The sequence below is a fragment of the Nerophis ophidion genome, linkage group LG06 (genome assembly GCF_033978795.1).
Source record: "Nerophis ophidion isolate RoL-2023_Sa linkage group LG06, RoL_Noph_v1.0, whole genome shotgun sequence".
NCBI lineage: Eukaryota > Metazoa > Chordata > Actinopteri > Syngnathiformes > Syngnathidae > Nerophis > Nerophis ophidion.
In genome coordinates this window covers 20,065,442-20,087,397 of record NC_084616.1, presented here as the reverse complement: position 1 = coordinate 20,087,397, position 21,956 = coordinate 20,065,442, and the positions used below count along the sequence as shown (strand labels likewise).

The following is a 21,956-nucleotide window of genomic DNA, read 5'->3' as shown; positions in this document are numbered from 1 at the left end:
GACCGGTCAACTCCTAATAGGGGCGGTATAGCTCGGTTGGTAGAGCGGCCATGCCAGCAATTTGAGGGTTGCAGGTTCGCGGCCCGCCTCTGCCTTCCTCGTCACTGCCGTTGTGTCCTTGGGCAAGACACTTTACCCACCTGCTCCCAGTACCACCCACACTGGTTTAAATGTAAAAATTAGATATTGGGTTTTACTATGTAAAGCGCTTTGAGTCACTAGAGAAAAAGCGCTAAATAAATATAATTTACTTCACTTCACTTCACTAATAATTTGTCCCGCGCCCCGGGAGGGATCCTTTTTTTTTTCTTTTCTTTTTTCTCTTTGTCATGAAAAAGGGAGGTTTTTGTGGTTGGTGCACTAATTGTAAGTGTATATTGTGTTTTTTATGTTGAGTTAATAAAATAAATAAAAAAATATATATTTTTATTTTATTTTTTTAAATAAAAATGAATAAGAAATTCTTCTGCGGCCCAATACCAATGGGGTTGGGGATCACTGCCCTATAGGTGGTACCCTAAATTCTAAAACAAGACGTGCGTGCATTCTCTCTTTCACTCTTTGTTTGGCAGATTGTTGACAAAACGAGTTGCTTGCGATTAGAACCCTCAAGAGCAGGTTGTGACACGGGCTGAGCGTCAGGTGCTGCAGCGTGGTTGCCTGCAGGGCACACTGGCAAACTGCAAAAAAGGATGTTGGCGTATGCGCATGAGTAAAATGAATCATAGCTCTGCAATTCGAGGCTCTGCAGTAATTCACAGTCGTGCTTTGCCAGGAAGCAGCGAGCATCTCACACTTTTCCCTTCACGTTATTCCCCTGCATTACATTCAATGCAAATATGCTGAAATTACTTCTCCTTCTATGCCATGTCTTGAAGGTCCAAATCCAGACTTGATGATTAAACTGTTTAGTCAATCAAAAGAGATCTCCAATCAGCAGGGAGTTGAAGAATAACGATCTGTTACTCATTAGAGTCGTCTGTTTGGTGTTGCAACAATCGGTAACTGGCAGTAAACGGAGTTGACTCCTGCCCGCACACAGTGTCATGTGACCTGGTGTGCACCATGTGGTTCCAAAAATAACTCGCTGTTGTTCTTTGCACAATACATCCGTGCTGGGTCGTGTGTTGTAAGAATGCACCGCTTCTCCAGATGCCTTTTGGCCCCCGTGCCTCTAAATCACCAACGCGGTGCCCGCGGGCACCAGGTCGCCCGTAAGGACCAGATGAGTTGCCCGCTGGCCTGTTCTAAAAATAGCTCAAATAGCAGCAATTACCAGTGAGCTGCCTCTATTTTTCAAATTTGATTTATTTACTAGCAAGCTGGTCTCGCTTTGCTCGACATTTTTAATTCTAAGAGAGACAAAACTCAAATAGAATTTGAAAATCCAAGAAAATATTTTAAAGACTCGGTCGTCACTTGTTTAAATAAATTCATTTATTTTTTTACTTTGCTTCTTATAAGTTTCAGAAAGACAAATTTTGAGAAAAAAATCCAACCTTAAAGACGAGTGTAGGATTTTTAAACACATATACCTTTTTACCTTTTGGATTCCTTCCTCTTCTTTCCTGACAATTTAAATCAATGTTCAAATAAATTATATTTTTTATTGTAAAGAATAATAAATACATTTTAATCTAATTCTTCATTTTAGCTTCTGTTTTTTCGACGAAGAATGTTTGTGAAATATTTCTTCAAACTTATGTTTAAAATTAAAAAAAAATATTCTGGCAAATCTAGAAAATCCGTAGAATCAAATTTAAATCTTATTTCAAAGTCTTTTGAATTTCTTTAAAAAAAATTTGTTCTGGAAAATCTGGAAGAAATAATGATGTCTTTGTTAGAAATATAGCTTGGTCCAATTTGTTATATATTCTAACAAAGTGCAGATTGGATTCTAACCATTTAAAACATGTCATCAAAATTCTAAAATTCATCTTAAACAGGAAAAATTATTAATGATGTTCCATAAATTATTTTTTAAAAAATTTCAAAAAGATTCGCATTAGCTAGTTTTTCTCTTCTTTTTTCGGCTGAGTTTTTAATTTTAAAGAGTCGAAATTGAAGATAGACTATGTTTCAAAATTAAATTTTCTTTTTTTTCCTGTTTTCTCCTCTTTTAAACCGTTCAATTAATAGTTTTTTTCATCATTTATTCTCTACAAAAAAAACGTCCGTAAAAGGAAAAAAAATGTACAACGGAATGACGGACAGAAATACCCATTTTTATATAAATAGATTTTTTTTATTAAAGGTAAATTGAACAAATTGGCTATTTCTGGCAATTTATTTATGTATCTAACTGGTAGCCCTTTGCATTAATCAGTACCCAAGAAGTAGCTCTTGTTTTCAAAAAGGTTGGTGACCCCTGCTCTAAATGAACTGTATAATGTATAAGTATGCCTCACATCTGGGAGCGATGGTGCCCAGTGGGCCGTGAGTGAATTTTGTGACGCAGGAAGAAAGTGGGAGGACGTTGTGGATCGTCACAATTTCTGAGCGCACGTGAGCTGTGATTCACGAGGCAGGAGGGTCCATTCCGTTCCTCCTCCTCCTCCTCAACAGTGAAGGCCGGCCTTGTGGAAAAACAGACTCTGTTTTAATGACTTGAATTCTGTTGCTCACATGCAAGAAAGTCTAAATGTCGCATCGGTCAAACTTCTCAGCTATGGTCATGTGTGAAGTTTCTTCCCCCTGTCTTGTCAGAAACTCCCAAAACTTGTCTCATTTCTTTGTGCTGCAATTTTTTTTGTCTAACTATAAGAGTTTTTTTTATGTTATTAACCTTTTGGGAGCTGGTTATGAATCATAAAACGTTATGAACTTAAAAACTTTTATAGTTAGAGCCATACATTTTGCAGCACAAACGTTTGGGGACACGTTTGAGGAGATTTAGGCATGATTTCTGTCAGGCTTGGACTAAGGAATGGACTCAGATGCAGAGATGAGATTCTTCGTAAAGCTTTTATTTTGACAACTCTTAAACCTCCAGAGTTATACAAAATCTATAAGTAACAAAAAAAAAACGGTCAGCGAAAAAGGTTCCAAAAGGGGAACAAACGAAAATCACTCCTAAAAAGGCGGGAAATACCAAAATAAAGACGAACTATGATTAGCGCCGTATCCGTTATGAAAACTTAACATAAAACAGGAAGAAGAAAACAATGACTATACAAATTTGTATTCTAATCTTAGTCTAATAAAGGTAAACGAAAAATCACTCAAAAAACTTTGAGGAAGGAAAGTTTATTAGGAAAAAAATCACCACTTCAGTTGAACAGAGGCTAGATCAGTGTTTTTCAACCACTGTGCCGCGGCACACTACTGTGCCGTGAGATACGATCTGGTGTGCCTTGGGAGATGATCTAATTCCACCAATTAGGGGTAAAAATGTTTTTTGCAAACCTGTAATTGTAGTTTGCAAATGATGTGTTGTTGAGTGTCGGTGTTGTCTAGAGTAACCGTGTAATACTCTCCCATATCAGTGGGTGGCAGCCAGTAGCTAATTGCTTTGTAGATGTTGGAAACAGCGGGAGGCAGTGTGAAGGTAAAACATGTATTTAATGCTTAAACAAGAAAATAAACAAAAGGTGAGTGCCCCTAAGAAAAGGCATTGAAGCTTAGGGAAGGCTATGCAGAACAAAACTAAAACCGAACTACAAAGTAAACAAAACCAGAATGCTGGACGACAGCAAAGACTCCCACAAAGTACATCCGTACATGACAATCAACAATGTCCCCACAAAGAAGGATAATCCATCCATTTTTTACCGGTTATTCCCTTCGGGGTCCCGGGGGGGCGCTGGAGCCTATCTCAGCTACAATCGGTCGGAAGGCGGGGTTCACCCTGGACAAGTCGCCATCACATCACAGGGTAAAATCAACTGAAATATTCTTGATTGCTAAAACAAAGTAGATGCTGGAAATATCGCTCAAAGGAAGACATGAAACTGCTACAGGAAAACACCCCAAAAAATAGGAGCGCAAGACAAGAAGTAAAACACTACGCACAGGAATACCGCAAAAAATACAAAATAAGTTAGTGCGTGATTTGACAGGTGGTGACAGTTCACCTACTTTGAGACAAGAGCTATAGTGATGCGTGCTTGGTTATGCTTTAAAGTCATACCCAACAATTGCGACGAGGACTTTTTACTGTCAACTGAGTTCCGTTTTTTAGTGATTTCTGCTGGTGGTGTGCCTCTGGATTTTTCCAACGCAAAAAATGTGCCTTGGCTCAAAAAAGGTTGAAAAACACTGGGCTAGATTACAAAAGTCCCTCTGAGTAGGAGAAAAAGTTAAACTCAAAATTACAGCGTGGGAATTCTGCATTATCTACCGCTTGTCCCTCTCGGAGTCAGTTATATCTCAGCTGCATTCGGGCGGAAGGCAGAGTACACCCTGGACAAGTCGCCACCTGTGTTGGCCATGCGATGGGGTTAATAACATAACAAATATAATAGTTAAACATAGATTGATGCTGCACAAACAATTGGGACAATTTTGGGGAGATTTAGGCATGATTTGAGGGCAGGTTGTGAATCATAACAGGTTAATAACACAAAATGTATACAAGTTAGACAAATATTGTTGCTGCACAACTGTAGCACAATGGTTTGGAACAGGTTTTGGTAGATTGAGGCATGGGTTGAAAGTTGGTTATGAATCATAACATATTAATAACATCAAAAATGTAATAGTTAGACAAAGATTGTTGCGGCACAAACGATTGGGATGTCAAGACCAGGACTTTGGCGCGGTTTGTTTTCCTCATGGTGCAAAGCGACTGGACTGGATAAAGACATGATTTAATTTCAACAGTAACAAAGTACAAACAAAAGGCGCGCACAGGGCTGGGACACAAACTTGGCTAAGGAAACAAAAACAAAAACACATAGCCTGAACTATGGTCCAAAACAAAAACGCTTACGGTGACGAGAACTATGGCAAGGGCCGAGCAAAAACAAGAGATCCAACATGGGCAGAGCAAGAGATGAATAATGTCAGGGTTTATATCAAGAGTGCATCAAGAGTGATGTCGCCGGGCCGACTACCTGGCAACCACAGGCTTAAATAATGTTGACATGATTAACACAGGTGCGTGAGTCCTAAACAAATCAGGTGCGTGAGTCCAAATGAATCAGGTGAACTAATTGGTCGACAAAAAAAAAAAATCCAAACAGAACTACTCAGTGGCCTAGTGGTTAGAGTATCCGCCCTGAGATTGGTAGGTTGGGAGTTCAAACCCCGGCGGAGTCATACAAAAGACTATAAAAATGGGACCCATTACCTCCCCACTCAGCATCAAGGGTCGGAATTGGGGGTTATATCACCAAAAATGATTCCCGGGCGCGGCACCGCTGCTGCCCACTGCTCCCCTCATCTCTTAGGGCAGGGGTGTCAAACTCAAATACAGAGTGGGCCAAAATTTAAAACTGAACAAAGCCGCGGGCCAAGGTTGAACAAATTAACCTTTTAATAGGGACCCAAGCAAGTTTTGCATTGACTATTAAACAAACAAGGCGGCATAGCTCGGTTGGTAGAGCGGCCGTGCCAGCAACTTGAGGGTTGCAGGTTCGATTCCCGCTTCCGCCATCCTAGTCACTGCCGTTGTGTCCTTGAGCAAGACACTTTACCCACCTGCTCCCAGTGCCACCCACACTGGTTTAAATGTAACTTAGATATTGGGTTTCACTATGTAAAGTGCTTTGAGTCACTAGAGAAAAGCGCTATATAAATATAATTCACTTCACTATATAACTTTATAGTCACATGCAAAATCGAGTTTCAAATTATGATAAATATCAATGGCATATCAAATAAAATTCAAATAAAAATTGGGGGGGCGGGGTTTGGTGGTAGCAGGGATGTATATAGTAGCGTCCTGGAAGAGTTAGTGCTGCAGGGGTTTATGGGTATTTCTTCTGTTGAGTTTATGTTGTGCTCCGGTGTGGATGTTCTCCCGAAATATGTTTGTCATTCTTGTTTGGTGTGGCTTCACAGTGTGGCACATATTTGTAAAAGTGTTAAAGTTGATTATACGGCCACCCTCAGTGTGACCCTTATGGCTGTCGATCAAGTATGCCTTGCATTCACTTGTGTGTGTTAAAGCCGCATATATTATGTGACTGGGCCGGCACGTTGTTTGTATGGCGGAAAAGCGGACGTGACGACAGGCTGTAGAGGACGCTAAAGGCAGTGCCTTCAAGGCACGCCCCCAGTATTGTTGTCCGGGCGGAAATCGGGAGAAATTGGGAAGAATGGTTGCCCCAGGAGATTTTCGGGAGGGGGCACTGAACTTTGGGAGTCTCCCGGGAAAATTTTGAGGGTTGGCAAGTAGGAGTATCAGCAGTGAATGCAGTGTTACAGAGGCATCGCCTCTGTATAATACCGACGGGCCAGCTCTAATCCTAATTTGATATTACCTCAAGGGCCAAATGAAATTACGGGCCAGAGTTTGACACCCATGTCTTAGGGCAGGGGTCGGGAACCTTTTTGGCTGAGAGAGACATGAAAGCCAAATATTTCAAAAATGTATTTCCGTGAGAACCATATCATATTTTTTAACACTGAATACAACTAAATGTGTGCATTTTTAAGTAAGACTAACATTTTCAGAGTATAATAAGTCTCTTATTCTTTTTAATAACATTGTTATTCTGAAGCTAACCAATAATAAATCAAATGTCATGTCTGTTGATCATGTTTTTGTTTGGCCATGTGCTGTTTGTCTTTTGGACTCTTTAAGTTCCTGTTTTTTTCCACTCCCTTGTCTGGTTTCCTTGGTTACTCATTTTGTCCACCTGTCTCTGGTGGACAAAATGCCGCTCACCTGCTTCCGGAGCACTAATCAGAGGGAGTATTTAAGCTTGTCTTTGCCAGTCAGTCGCCCTGGCGTCAATGTGATCTTTTCTTGCTCTGTGCTGACTTGTTTCATGCCTTGCCATAGTTTCGTGCTTCATGCCATGCCAAGTAAGTTTTGATTTATGTTCATAGTCTGTTTATGCGTTAGCTTTGTTCCTCAGCCCAAGTTGTGCCTCCACTGTGAACGATTTTTGTTTGTATCTTTTTTTAGTTTAAATCAAATCATGTTTTTACCTAAATGCCATGTCCCGAGTAGTCCGTCTGCCTTCCTGGGAGAACGACCCTGCAGCAAGCTGCGAACCCCCCATCGTGACATAAAATACTTTTTACCATTAATGCGACTTCTTGAACAGGTGCGGTAGAAAACGGATGGATGGATTTAAATGCATGAGAATGTTTTATATTTTGCACGTTATTTTTAGCACTGTAATTACCAGCAACATTGTTCATAATTATTGCGTTAAGCAATGTCAGCTGAGATTTATCTGAGAGCCAGATGCAGTCATCAAAAGAGCCACATCTGGCTCTAGAGCCATAGGTTCCTTACCCTTGTCTTAGGGGGTGAACAAGGGGATGGGTCAAAAGCAGAGGACAAATTTCACCACAGTCAGTGTGTGTGACAATCATTTGTACTTTAACTTGAACTTAATAACTAAACAAAACGTGACCACAGAACATGACATGGGACAAGTTTGGGGAGATTTAGGCACGGGTTATGAATCATAACAGGTTAATAACATCAAAACTATAATAATTAGACAAAGATTGTTTCTGCACAAACAACCGGGACAAGTTTGGGGATATTTGGACAAGGTGGGTGGGGCCAACATCCCACAAGCCTGGTCTGGTCGTGTGTGTTGTGCTATCTATCACGTGTTGTACATCTCAAGGCAGGGTTATCTCAGTCTTCTCTAATCGCAGGAAAAAGACTTCTTGGTTTTTGATCAGTCTGCGTCCAGCATGTTAGTTTTTCCGCCCCTAAAGGTTTATTTACCAATTCATCACATTTTGGAATATTTCTCACTCTTGGCTCAACGTACTGGCTGTGTGGTTTGCTCTGTGGACACTGGGTCTGTTTTCAGTCGCACGAAGTAAAATAATGCGTTCATTGTGACGCTTGCATGAATGAAGCGTGGACCGTCTTTAAATAATGCTTTGTGTCCGTCTGATCCTGTTTGAAGTTCTGCATTTGTCACCGGGGGCTGAATAGGTCCTGGAAACACAAGGTTTGTGTCTCTAACTGGACTAGTGATAGATAGGCATGGTGATTGAAATTCTTCAAACGGCTTTTCAAATTCAAGCTGGTCTCCACTTCAAAGGCTTTACAGTAATTATACCTCAAGAGACATCTCTCCACATACCTCTACTCCAGCATACCAGTGAAAGAGGAACTGAAAATACACTGTTTGGTTTTACACCAGAAGTATCGATCCAGTGTGAGACCCAAGGCCTTGAATTAACTGAATATTAATAGTGGTATTGATTTATGTCAGGGGTGTCAAAGTCAAATACAGAGTGGGCCGAAATTTTAAACTGAACAAAGCCACGGTCCAAGGGTTGAACAAATGAACCTTTTAATGGGGACCCAAACAAGTGTTGCGTTGAATATTGAACAAGCAAGGCTTGTATAACTTTATAGTGACATGCAAAATCAAGTTTCAAATAATAATAATAATGATTGAAAAATATCAATGGCATATCAAATAAAATTTAAATAAAAATTGAATGCCTCTTTTCTATTTCCAGCCTTCTGAGGTAAATATCAAAATAAACATTTTCCACAGGCTAATAATACATTCGAAAATAAAATGACAATAATGAATGAATCAAACATTCAAGCCTTGAAGTAGCAAGAGAAAGTGCACAAATAAATTGTTAATTATTGCTCCGTTTGCCACACTGATTTGCTTTAACACTGAATATGGAACAAGCAATACTTTTATAACTTAATAGTGCAAAATCGACTTTCAAAAAACAAACAAAAAAACATCAATGGTAAAATAAATAAACATTGAATGCCTCTTTTCTATTTGCAGCCTTCTGAGGTAAATATCAACATTACATTTTTCCACAGGCTAATAAATCTTAAAATAAAATAACAATGCGATGGGTGGGGTTGGGGGTGTGAGGTGGGGTTAGGTGGTAGCGGGTGGTGCATATTGTAATGTCCCGGAAGAGTTAGTGCTGCAAGGGTTTGTGTGTATTTGTTCTGTTGTGTCTATGTTGTGTTACGGTGCGGATGTTCTCCCGAAATGTGTTTGTCATTCTTGCTTGGTGTGGGTTCACAGTGCGGCGCATATTTTTAACAGTGTTAAAGTTGTTTATACCGCCACCCTCAGTCTGACCTGTATGGCTGTTGAGCAAGTATGCGTGGCGTTCACTTAAGTGTGTGTATAAGTCACATATATTAAATGACTTGTCCGGCACGCTGTTTGTATTGAGGAAAAGCGGACGTGACAACATATTGTAGACAACGCTAAAGACAATGCCTTTTAGGCATGCCCCCAATATTGATGTCCCGGTGGAAATCTGGAGAAATTTGGGAGAATGTTTGGAAAATCCGGAGTGTTGGCAAGTATGAGTATTAGCGGCGAATGCAGTGTTACAGCGGCTCTGCCGCTGTATAGTACCAGCGGGCCAGCTCTAATGTTAATTTGATATTGCCTCAAGGGCCAAATGAAATTGTACGGCGGGCTAAATTTGGGACGCGGGCCAGAGTTTGACACCCGTGATTTATGTTCTCTCAGTACGACTTTCCACCTCCACCCGAGGTGTTGAACGTCAAGAATGACTCTTTCATTATTTGGGAGCAGAGGTCACAGAGCTAAACGTTGAACCCTCCCAACACCGGTCTAGATGGTCATCTCATGTTCAGTAGGAGAACAAAACCTCCAGAACGTGTTCCGACATGTTTTTAGACAATAAGACTTTAGAGACGTGACCATTGCTGTCGTAGCAACAATAGAGTTGTTGTACGATTGAATAACAGCTGGAGTTGGTGTTGACTTTGTCACACCCAAGTCTAACAATACACACAATCCAAACCTGTCCTTTATTTTTAGATCCAGAGTCTCTCTCTATGTATATATCAACATCATGAAATGAAACAGGTGTTTGAAAGAAACAATCAAATCTGTCCAGAGTTGGGTTGTCCAAATACCAATATTTTGGACAAAATGTATTTCGATGCTTTTCAATACTTTTCTAAATAAAGGGCACCACAAAAATGGCAATATTAATTATATTAACAAACGATCTTACGGTACGTGAAACGTATGTTTCTTATTGCAATTTTGTCCTTAAAATAGTGAGCATACTAGACAACTTTTCTTTTAGTAGTAAGTAAGCAAACAAAGGCTCCTAATTAGTCTGCCAACATATTGTGTCATTTATAATTCTATTATTTTTGTGACGGTTTGCTGGCATCGTGGTGCGGGTTCGTTCTCTCAGGGATGCAGTCGTATTTGGAAATGATGATTTATAACACAACAAACTAAGAACAGAAACACTTGCACAAGGCACTAAAGGCAAAAACGAACAGAATTAGCATGGGAGCTAGAAGAACCAGAAGCGCTAGCATGTGAGCTATGGAACAAACAAAAGAAGCATAGCGCGAAAACTAGCAAGTACAATAAATAGTTTTTTACCACAATTGGTAAACAGTGTCGTCACCTGTTGCACGGAACAGAAACTACTAGGATGCGAGATCGAATCAACAGAAAAGGCAGGCTTAAATAAAGGTGGTAATTACAAAGCAGGTGCGCATGAAAAACAAGAGGCAGGTGACACTAATGCATAGCTATGGCAACGGAAACAAACAGGAAGTGCCACCAGGAACTAAGGAAGACAAATACCAAACAGGATGAGATGCATAACGGAACCAAAACCAGAATATGACGTGATCCGAGCAGCGGTTCATGATAATTTTGTCAACAATATAAAGGACAAACTGTAATCATGGATTATTAATCCACTTGTTAATTTACTGTTGATATCTTCTTACGTTCTCTTTTAACATGTTTTATCTACACTCAGGTTGAACTGTAACAATCACTTATTATTCTGTTGTTTGATACTTTTACATTAGTTTTGGATGATACCACACATTTTAATTATCGATCCGATACCAAGGAGTTACAGGATCATACGTTGGTCATATTCAAAGTCCTCATGTGTCCAGGGACGTATTTACTGAGTTTATAAACATAATATACATTTTTTGTGGTGATAAAAAATAATATTAGTAATATCAACTAGATGTAGTCTAGATGATAGTGCTAGCTTCTTGTTAGCGGTGTGCTATTGCATCCTCCTACGGTGTGTAGTGAAGCCTGTTTAGCTATACCTCGTCCTGCAGGGATGATACTGGTAAGAAACCTAGCCATGTCTTAAATCACCTCTTCCTGAGAGTGTTTCAGTGTTATAACTTTATCTTTAGTTTTTAGGCCCAAATGTCGACACACCGTGTCTGCTTGTAAGTACTCTGTGTGCGTGCGCTGCCGAACATGCTCCTCTGCTCGTTAAACCAGCAACGTCAGGACATTGACATATAATGGGGAACCGGTACTTTTCTAACAGATTATGGTATCGTTTTTGATTAATTAGTAAAACGATACTATACTAGTACCGGTATACCGTACAACCCTAGTCCGGAGGTATGAAGTCATTGGTTATGGAATCATTTTTTTTATGTGGGTTCACTGTTATCCAAGTCATGACAATCCACAGACGCTGAATCCAAAGATACCTCACAGGCCTTTCTTTAGTTTTATGTTTTGTTATACCGGGGGTCAGCATCCCGCAGCCCTAGAGCCGTATGTGGCTCTTTCGCGCCGCCCTAGTGGCTCCATGGACCTCTTTTAGAGATATTTTTCGTTTTAATATATTTTCTGTAGGAGAACAAGCCTGACGCAAACCTCCCTAATTGTTAGAAATCCCACTCTTTGTATTAAACATGCTTCACTGATGAGAGTATTTGGCAGGCACCGTTTTGTCTTACTAATTTCAGCGATCCTTGAACTCATCATAGTTTGTTTATAAGTCAAACTTTCTCCGACGCTGCCACAGAGAGACGGGTTTCATGCCACTCCTTCTTTGTCTCATTTTGTCCACCAAACGTTTTATACTGTGCGTGAATGCACAAAAGTGAGCTTTGTTGATTTTATTGATTTGCAGGAATGCTTATCAGGCATATTTGATCAAGAGATGCTTTTTAGGCTAACTGGCTACATATTGCATCATTATGCCTCGTTTGTAGGTATATTTGAGCTCATTTCATTTACTTTACTAATGTCCTCTGTTTATTTAATTTATATTTGCATGTCTCATGATACATTATCTGTATCTAATATTGGCTGCATTTCTCATAGTGGTTTGTGTGCCATGTTGTTCCAGACCACAGCAAACCTTACCCAGCTTGCAAAGATTGTAATAAATCATTTAGAAAAAGAGAGACTGCCGTTTCCTTATAGTTGGACACACACATTCTAAGACAGTCTTTTCCTCTCTGAAAAACCCCCATTTTACTAATGATTTCCAATGTTGCAAAAAATGTGTAGAATAAAAGTTTAAACACAACATTTCTGTCAATGAAGATTTGCGTTAGCTTTTGAGGCTAATATAGCTAATATTGACACTTACATTATGTGTTGTTTTCATTATAACACTTTTGTAAGACTTTTAAAGTCGCCTAGATAGTAGGCTATTATAGCTAATATAAACACTTACATCATGTTTTGTCTTCATTATAACACTTATATAAGTATTTTAAAGTAATTTTGATAGTAAGTTAATACAACTAATATAGACACTTACATCATGTGTTGTCTTCATTATAACACTTATATAAGACTTTTAAAGTAATTTTGATAGTAGGCTATTATAGCTAATATAGACTCTTACATCATGTGGTGTCTTCATTATAACACTTATATAAGACTTTTAAAGTTATTTTGATGGTAGGCTATTATAGCTAATATAGACACTTACATCATGTGTTGTCTTCATTATAAGACTTATTTAAGACTTTTAAAGACATTTTGATAGTAGGCTAATATAACTAATATAAACACTTACATCATGTGTTGTCTTCATTATAACACTTTTATAAGACTTTTAAAGGCAATTTGATAGTATGTTAATATAACTAACATAGACATGTACATCATGTGTTGTTTTAATTATAACACTTTTATAAGACTTTTAAAGTCATTTTGATATTAGGCTATTATAGCTAACATAGACACTTACATCATGTGTTGTCTTCATTATAACACTTTTATAAGACTTTTAAAGGCATTTTGATAATAAGTTAATATAACTAATATAGACATGTACATCATGTGTTGTCTTCATTATGACACTTATATAAGACGTCTAAAGTTGTTTTGATAGTAGGCTAATATAACTAATATAGACACTTACATAATGTGTTGTCTTCATTATGACACATATATAAGACGTTTAAAGTTGTTTTGATAGTAGGTTAATATAACTAGTTTAGACACTTACATCATGTGTTGTCTTCATTATGACACTTATATAAATGTAATGTCTGGATGGCATAGTTGTTCTTCCAGGGATGCGTCGGCAAGAACACAGCAAAAGGTTAGAAATAAAGATTTATTAACTCAAAAACAGGCTAGAACAAAAACACTGGTGCTAATAGAAAAAGGCAAACAAATGGCGCTAGCATGGAGGCTAGGAATAACAAACGGAAATACAAATACTAGGCACAAAGGCACGAAAAGGAAAAACAAAACATTTAGCATGACAGCTTGGAATAAACAAAAGCGTAGCGTGTAAGCTAGCGGGAGTCAGTTGTCACTGTTGCACCAAGGCAAATTAGGAACCCAGAATGAAGAACGAAAAGGGGCGAGCTTAAATAAGGGAGGTGATTACAAGAAACAGGTGTGCGTGGATAGCAAGGGGCAGGTGAACAGACTAATCAGGAAATAAGGACGTCAAACAACAGAGTGATACCAAAAAGGAACAATAGGCAAGAATATGTAAAGATCCGAACAGCGGATACGCAACAATAAAACTTTTAAAGTAATTTTGATATTAGGCTATTATAGCTAATATAGACACTTACATCATGTGTTGTCTTCCTTATAACACTTATTTAAGACTTTTAAAGTCATTTTGATAGTAGGCTATTATAGCTAATATAAAACTTACATCATGTGTTGTCTTCATTATAACAATTAAGACTTTTAAAGTTATTTTGATAGTAGGCTATTATAGCTAATATAGACACTTACATTATGTGTTGTCTTCATTATAACACTTTTATAAGACTTTTAAAGGCATTTTGATAGTAAGTTAATAAAACTAATATAGACATGTACATCATGTGTTGTCTTCATTATGACACTTATATGAGACGTTTAAAGTTGTTTTGATAGTAGGCTAATATAACTAATATAGACACTTACATCATGTGTTTTCTTCATTATGACACTTATATAAGACTTTAAAGTTGTTTTGATAGTACGTTAATATAACTAATATAAACACTTACATCATGTGTTGTCTTCATTATGACACATATACAAGACGTTTAAAGTTGTTTTGATAGTAGGCTAATATAACTAATATAGACACATCATGTTTTGTCTTCATTATAACACTTATTTAAGACTTTTAAAGTCATTTTGATAGTAGGCTAATATAACTAATATAGACACTTACATAATGTGTTGTCTTCATTATGACACTTAAACAAAACTTTTAAAGTCATTTTGATAGTAGGCTATTATAGCTAATATAGACACTTACATTATATGTTGTTTTCATCATAGCACTTATATAAGGCTTTTAATTTTTTGCAGCTCCAGACAGATTTTTTAGTTTTGGTCCAATATGGCTCTTTCAACATTTTGGGTTGCCGACCCATGTGTTGGACTGACCTGTATTCAAATATCGGTGACAGCGTGACGATTCTTCACACTGGTTATGCCGTTTAGTTCTGCAGCCTGGCAGAGTGAAAACCAGCCTGGCAGGGAGTCTAACCTCACGCCATGATGAATGCACTCATCTGGAATCAGACACGATGCTGTGTGGAGAGGATATCAGCGTCATTATGTTTGACGTGGTCTCCTGTGAGGGAAGTCCAGACTAGACCCTGTGTGCTAATGACTAAAGACCGGCTGTTGATTAGCTTTACAAGAGATGAATAATCCATTCTCACATGTCTAACCAACAACTGCAGCATATGGCCAAAGATGAATATCAAATCTGGGAGCAGCTCTCTGTGAGATTACAGGCCCGGTGGCGTGTGTCCCAAAAATCACCCTCCCCAACCCGACCCACAGATTAGAGGCCTCTTGGGTCAGTAGGTCTTTGTGTTAGGGCGCTCACATCTTCTTTCAGTTTTACATGCACCAGCAATATCAGGATTTGTCATTTGGTTAATCCGGTCTTCTGGAGTCATTTCCCAAAGTCTCCTGCTGAAACTTTATTTTTCATTGAACGGTAAATCCATATTGGCTCACATAATTCAACACGTTCTGATCCAAGTGTTTTTGGGGATGTGGAAAGGCCTCCCACTTGGTGGTAGCGATGCCAAGTCCAATGTCCTTGGGTCAATGTCCTGGTTGATAGACCCCTGGTTGATAGACCCCTGGTTGATAGACCTCTGGTTGATAGACCCCTGTTTGATAGACCTCTGGTTGATAGACCTCTGGTTGATAGACTTCTGGTTGATAGACCCCTGTTTGATAGACCTCTGGTTGATAGACCTCTGGTTGATAGACTTCTGGTTGATAGACTCCTGGTAGATAAACCCTCATTGGCCAGGTAGTCGCTGGGTTTACAAACCCCGTTTCCACATGAGTTGGGAAATTGTGTTAGATGTAAATATAAACGGAATACAATGATTTGCAAATCCTTTTCAACTCATATTCAGTTAAATGCAGTACAAAGACAAGATATTTGATGTTCAAACTCATATACTTTTTACTTTTTGTTGCAAATATTAATTACCTTAGATTTTCAGAGCTGCAACACGTTTCAAAGTAGTTGGGAAAGGGCATGTTCACCACTGTGTTACATCACCTTTTCTTTTAACAACACTCAATAAACGTTTGGGAACTGAGGAAACTAATTGTTGAAGCTTTGAAAGTGGAATTCTTTCCCATTCTTGTTTTATGTAGAGCTTCAGTCGTTCAACAGTCCGGGGTCTCCGCCACACATTTTCGATGGGAGACAGGTCTGGATTGCAGGCGGGCCAGGAGTCCACATTTCAAAACAATTTGAAATGTGGACTCGTCAGACCACAAAACACTTTTCCACTTTGCATCAGTCCATCTTAGATGATCTCCGGCCCAGAGAAGCCGGCGGCGTTTCTGGATGTTGTTGATAAATGGCTTTCGCTTTGCATAGTAGAGCTTTAACTTGCACTTAAAGATGTAGCGACGAACTGTATTTAGTGACAATGGTTTTCTGATGTGTTCCTGAGCCCATGTGGTGATATCCTTTAGAGATTGATGTCGTTTTTTGATACAGTGCCGTCTGAGGGATCGAACGTCACGGTCATTCAATGTTGGTTTCCAGCCATGCAATTTACGTGAAATGATTTCTTTAGATTCTCTGGACCTTTTCGATGATATTATGGACCGTGGATGTTGAAATCCCTAAATTTCTCGCAACTGCACTTTGAGAAACGTTGTTCTTAAACTGTTTGACTATTTGCTCACGCAGTTGTGGACAAAGGGGTGTACCTGGCCCCATCCTTTCTTGTGAAAGACTGAGAATTTTTTGGGAAGCTGTTTTTATACCCAATCATGGCACCCACCTGTTCCCAATTGGCCTGCAAACCTGTGGGATGTTCCAAATAAGTGTTTGATGAGCATTTTTCAACTTTATCAGTATTTATTGCCACCTTTCCCAACTTCTTTGTCACGTGTTGCTGGCATCAAAATCTAAAGTTAATGATTATTTGAAAAAAAAAAAAAAAAAAAATGTTTATCAGTTTGAGCATCAAATATGTTGTTTTTGTAGCATATTCAACAGAATATGGGTTGAAAATGATTTGCAAATCATTGTATTCCGTTTATATTTACATCTAACACAATTTCTCAACTCATTTGGAAACGGGGTTTGTACTTAAGAAGGAAAGCTCTTCGTCTCGGTAGCCTTCCAAGGCTAATCCATTATTTTCCTTGGCGGAAGAAGGTTGTTTTGGTCTGTCTGTCTGTCAGAAGGATTAGTCAACAACAGTGTTTGATTCTCCAGAGGCCTTAAGGCACAGGCGTCAAACTCAAGGCCCGGGGCCAGTCGTGGTCCGCCACGCCATTTTATGTGACCCGTCAAATGCTGTTTGTAATGTGCGTCCATGAAATATGTAAATAAAGGGAATAAGCAGTAGAAAATGGATGGATGGATGGCTGTAACATCAGAAAATGTATCAAAAGGGAAGGATGCGCTTTAACCCAGGAAACCGGAAGCATAAATTCTCATTTTTTGTCTGCAAAGTCCCAAATATAGGTCAGTCTGACTTTATAGACGTTTCCAGACTTTTCCACGAGAAAATCTAATTAAAAAATAAGCGCATAAGAGTTTTCAATGTAACTGTATAATGAGCAGCATTATACAGTTAATGTAGCAGCATAAGGCACTTAGTCAGTGGTGCGTTTAAAGCCACACACAAAGTCAGACAACTCCAACACCGCGCGTAATGTGTAATTCTGGGGACGGCGTGGCGCTGTTGGGAAAGTGGCCGTGCCAGCGACCTGAGGGTTCCTGGTTTGATCCCCACCTTATACCAACCTCGTCACGTCCGTTGTGTCCTTGAGCAAGACACTTCACCCTTGCTCCTGATGGGTCGTGGTTAGGGCCTAGCGTGGCAGCTCCCGCCATCAGTGTGTGAATGGGTGAATGTGGAAATAGTACCTTGAAAATAGAAAAGCGCTATACAAGTATAACCCATTTACCATTTAATTCCAGGTCGTTACACTGTGATTTACCAATCAAATGTGTGCTTTAAGGGGATCAGATAGATAGATAGATGGATGGACAGACGGACGGACGGATGGATAGATAGAATGATTGAAGATAAGAACATCTTTTAATTAATAACTCAAAAAAGGTACAAACGAAAAGTGCTCACTGAGGAGGTACAAAAACCTGGCTATGAAAACCAAACTTGCACTAAGACAAAACTATATGCATAAAACACAACTTGTAAACTATGGCGTGAAATAAGAAAACTTACTTGGACCGAGAAAAGAGTATGAAAAAGGCAGCATGGTTCATCAGCATGGATTACGAGGGTGAGTAGAAGGTGATGTCGCCAGGCTGACTGCCTGGCAACTGCAGGCTTAAATGGTGACGTGGTGATTGACTACAGGTGCATGAGTCCAAGTGAATCAGGTGCGTGAGTCGTGAGAACAGGTGAACCAATTGGTAGTCATGGAAGCAAAACAAACCAGGGTGCGCAAAAACAGGAACTAATGGAGTCAAAAACAAAACAGAACATAACTAAACAGAACATGATCACAAAGACAAAACCGATGGATGGATGGATGGATGGATGGATGGATAGATAGATAGATAGATAGATAGATAGATAGATAGATAGAGTCATGACTTGGACTATGGTGTGGTGCAAGGCGATTGGAATGGACATGGCGTGAAGGTAAGAACATCTTTTAATTTATAACTCAAAAAAGGTACAAACGAAAAGTGCTGACAGAGGAGGTAAAAACACTTGGCTAAAACAAAACTTGCACAAAAGGCAAAACTATTGGCATAAAACACAACTTGTAAACTATGGCGTGAATCAAGAAAACGTATAGAGAAAAGAGTATGAAAAAGGCAGCATGGATTACGAGGATGATAGAGGGTGAGTAGAAGGTCATGTCGCCTGGCTGACTGCCTGGCAACTGCGGGCTTAAATGGTGACGTGGTGATTGACAACGGGTGCACGAGTCCAAGTGAATCAGGTGCGTGAGTCGTGAGAACAGGTGAACCGATTGGTAGTCATGGAAGCAAAAACAAACCAGGGTGCGCAAAAACGGGAACTAATGGCGTCAAAAACAAAACAGAACATAACTGAACAGAACATGATCACAAAGACAAAACAGATAGATAGATAGATAGATAGATAGATAGATAGATAGATAGATAGATAGATAGATAGATAGATAGATAGATAGATAGATAGTACTTTATTGATTCCTTCAGGAAAATTAAAATTCCAGCAACAGTGTACAGAATTGAGATATGATTTAAAAAGTAAATAATAAAAAAATTAAGAATCTTAATTTATAAATATTAATCATGAAATGCTGTTATTATGTTAAAGAAATACAAACAAATATATATTTCCCAAACAGAAAGTTACAGGAATGTACATATGGTTCCTTGCTTACATCTCATTGTGCAACATGCGAATGTTTTAATGTGATCTCTGAAAGGGTACAAATGATTTCCAAAGCCGGACCTCAACCCAGGCATACAATACTTGTAGTACACATCCATCCATCTGCTTATCCGAGGTCGGGTCACGGGGGCAGCAGCCTAAGCAGGGAAGCCCAGACTTTCCTCTCCCCAGCCACTTCGTCCAGCTCTTCCCAGGGGGATCCCGAGGCGTTCCGAGGCCGGCCGGGAGACATAGTCTTCCCAACGTGTCTCGGGTCTTCCCCGTGGCGTCCTACCGGTCCGACGTGCCCTAAACACCATTCCATGCTCACATCTCATTGTGCAACATGTGAATGTTTTAATGTGAACTCTGAAAGGGTAGAAATTATTTCCAGAGCAGGAGATTGAAGACATTCAATTGTTGCCCCCGTTGTCCGAATCCACCTGACCGGGGACTTGCGGCCCCCCAGACCTACATCTTATTTCCAGTCTTTTTTTAGTAAGTTTAAATCACATGCTTGGGCAGAACTTGAACATGTCGGTCATTTGCATACAATTTTCACATCTCGTGACCTTCCCCAAGTCCGCTATCATCTCCCTCCTGTGCCGCTAAGAGCATTAGAATCATGATCGCCCGGTCTTTAGACCCACTGCTCTACTTTCCCGTGCAGCGGTGCACGTGCAGTCCGAGGTAAAGGGGAAGGGGGGGCGGGGGGCGGGGACACTCTGATGTAGCCCAGATGGAGCTAGACTGATTATCCGTCCAGGGTGACGTGACCCCCCCCCGGTCCCCGGCTTAGCCACAGTAGATCAGCGTTGCATTAAAATGTCAAAAAGAGCTTAGTCTCGATCATTTACATACATACTGACTCAGGTTGTGGTTTTTGCCTTGCAGGCCTTCGGACAAGCGTACTCCAACCACAGGAAAGTGGCAGCGGACGGCGAGAGCCGCGAGGAGACCCTCATCCAGGAGTCGGCGTGCAAGGAGGCCTACTACGAGCAGAGGGTCCTGGAGCTGCAGAACGAGCTCCGCCAGACCCGCAGCGTTGTCGCCAACGCCCAGTTTGAGAACGAGCGCCTGACGGCCATCGCGCAGGGAATGAGAGAGGTGACCACCTTTTCATACGTTCTTTCTCTTACTTTTGGGAGACGCCGACCCAGCATATGCCACGAAAACATAGCATTATTCTGTACTTACCTAAAGGGGAAGTGCACTTTTTTAGATTTTTACCTATCGATCACAACCATTATGCATACTTGCCAACCCTCCCGATTTTCCCGGGAGACTCCCGAATTTCAGTGCCCCTCCCGAAAAAATCCCGGGGCAACAATTCTCCCGAATTTCTCACGATTTCCACCCGGACAACAATATTGGGAGTGTACCTTAAAGGCACTGCATTTAGCGTCCTCGCTCACATGAAAAGTAGACTATTATATATGTCTCCGTTATCCATAGGTCTATAACCCATAACGTAGGCAGGCACAGAGCTATTTCTCAGCACGTTAATACACTGACACACTACATCAGGATTCCCATCATGCATTGCTTTAAAACTACGGCAAGTAGTAATGTCCAAAAATGTAACAGAGACAAAGCAGAAGAACAAAGAAGAGACATGGCGACGACGAGTAAGAGGAAGAAGTACACTTGCAAGTTCCAAAATGATTGGAAAAAATTATTAAATTTCATCCAGGACAGCTCGAAAGGGAAGGGGTATGCTGCCTGCAAATTTTGTAGATCAGACTTCTCCATTGAATACTGTGGCCGAACGGATTTACTCATTCATTCTTGAACCGGATTTTTTATATATATATATATATATATATATATATATATATATATATATGTATATATATATATATATATATATATACATATATACATATATATGTATATATATATATATATATATATGCATATATATATATATATATATATACATATATACATATATATATATATATATATATATGCATATATATATATATATATATATATATATATATATATATATATATATATATATATATACATATATACATATATGTAGGTGTGGGAAAAAAATCACAAGACTACTTCATCTCTACAGAACTGTTTCATGAGGGGTTCCCTCAATCATCAGGAGATTTTAATGCATATATATATATATATATATATATATACAGGGTTTCCCACACATTCATTTATTTGTGGCAGCCCGCCACGAAAGAATTACGGCCGCCACAAATGAAAATAAATTAAATAAATAAAAAATAGAAATATATATATATATATTTTTTTCCCCGGCTTTTGACTCGCTCGCCCGTTCATAAAAGCAATGGGACTGTCTGTGAATGGAGCTTGTAGTTACATATTATATAAATATGTAAATATTATATAAATATGTATATAAATACGTACATAAAGTGTTGTGATTATATTTCAACTCCGCGTTCTTCTTGGTCATCGCCGCCGCCGCTGCCTCCACCCCAAACCAAATCCCACCCCTCCTCCCCCCCTGCCGCCCGACCACACCACCACAAATAGATGCCTGACCTGTGGGAAGCACTGATATATATATATATATATATATATATATATATATATATATATATATATATATATATATATATATATATATATATATATATATATATATATATATATATATATATATATATGTGTATATGTATATGTATATATATATACACATACATATGTATATATATATACACATACATATATATAT

At 39.2% G+C, this 21,956-nt stretch overlaps 1 protein-coding gene across 4 annotated transcripts in view; it reads left to right on the top strand.

Annotated features, from left to right (window-relative positions):
- The window catches only part of LOC133554344 (protein bicaudal D homolog 2-like), a 120,779-nt gene that overhangs the window by 42,148 nt on the left and 56,675 nt on the right, over nucleotides 1–21,956 (top strand). For all 4 annotated transcript variants that reach the window (XR_009807098.1, XR_009807097.1, XR_009807096.1 and 1 more), the window contains exon 2: nucleotides 20,123–20,335. Coding sequence is in view for 1 of the 4 variants with exons in the window: in XM_061902955.1 (XP_061758939.1) it covers nucleotides 20,123–20,335 (213 nt within the window). In the remaining 3 variants the exon portion in view is untranslated. The remainder of the gene's footprint in view (nucleotides 1–20,122; nucleotides 20,336–21,956) is intronic.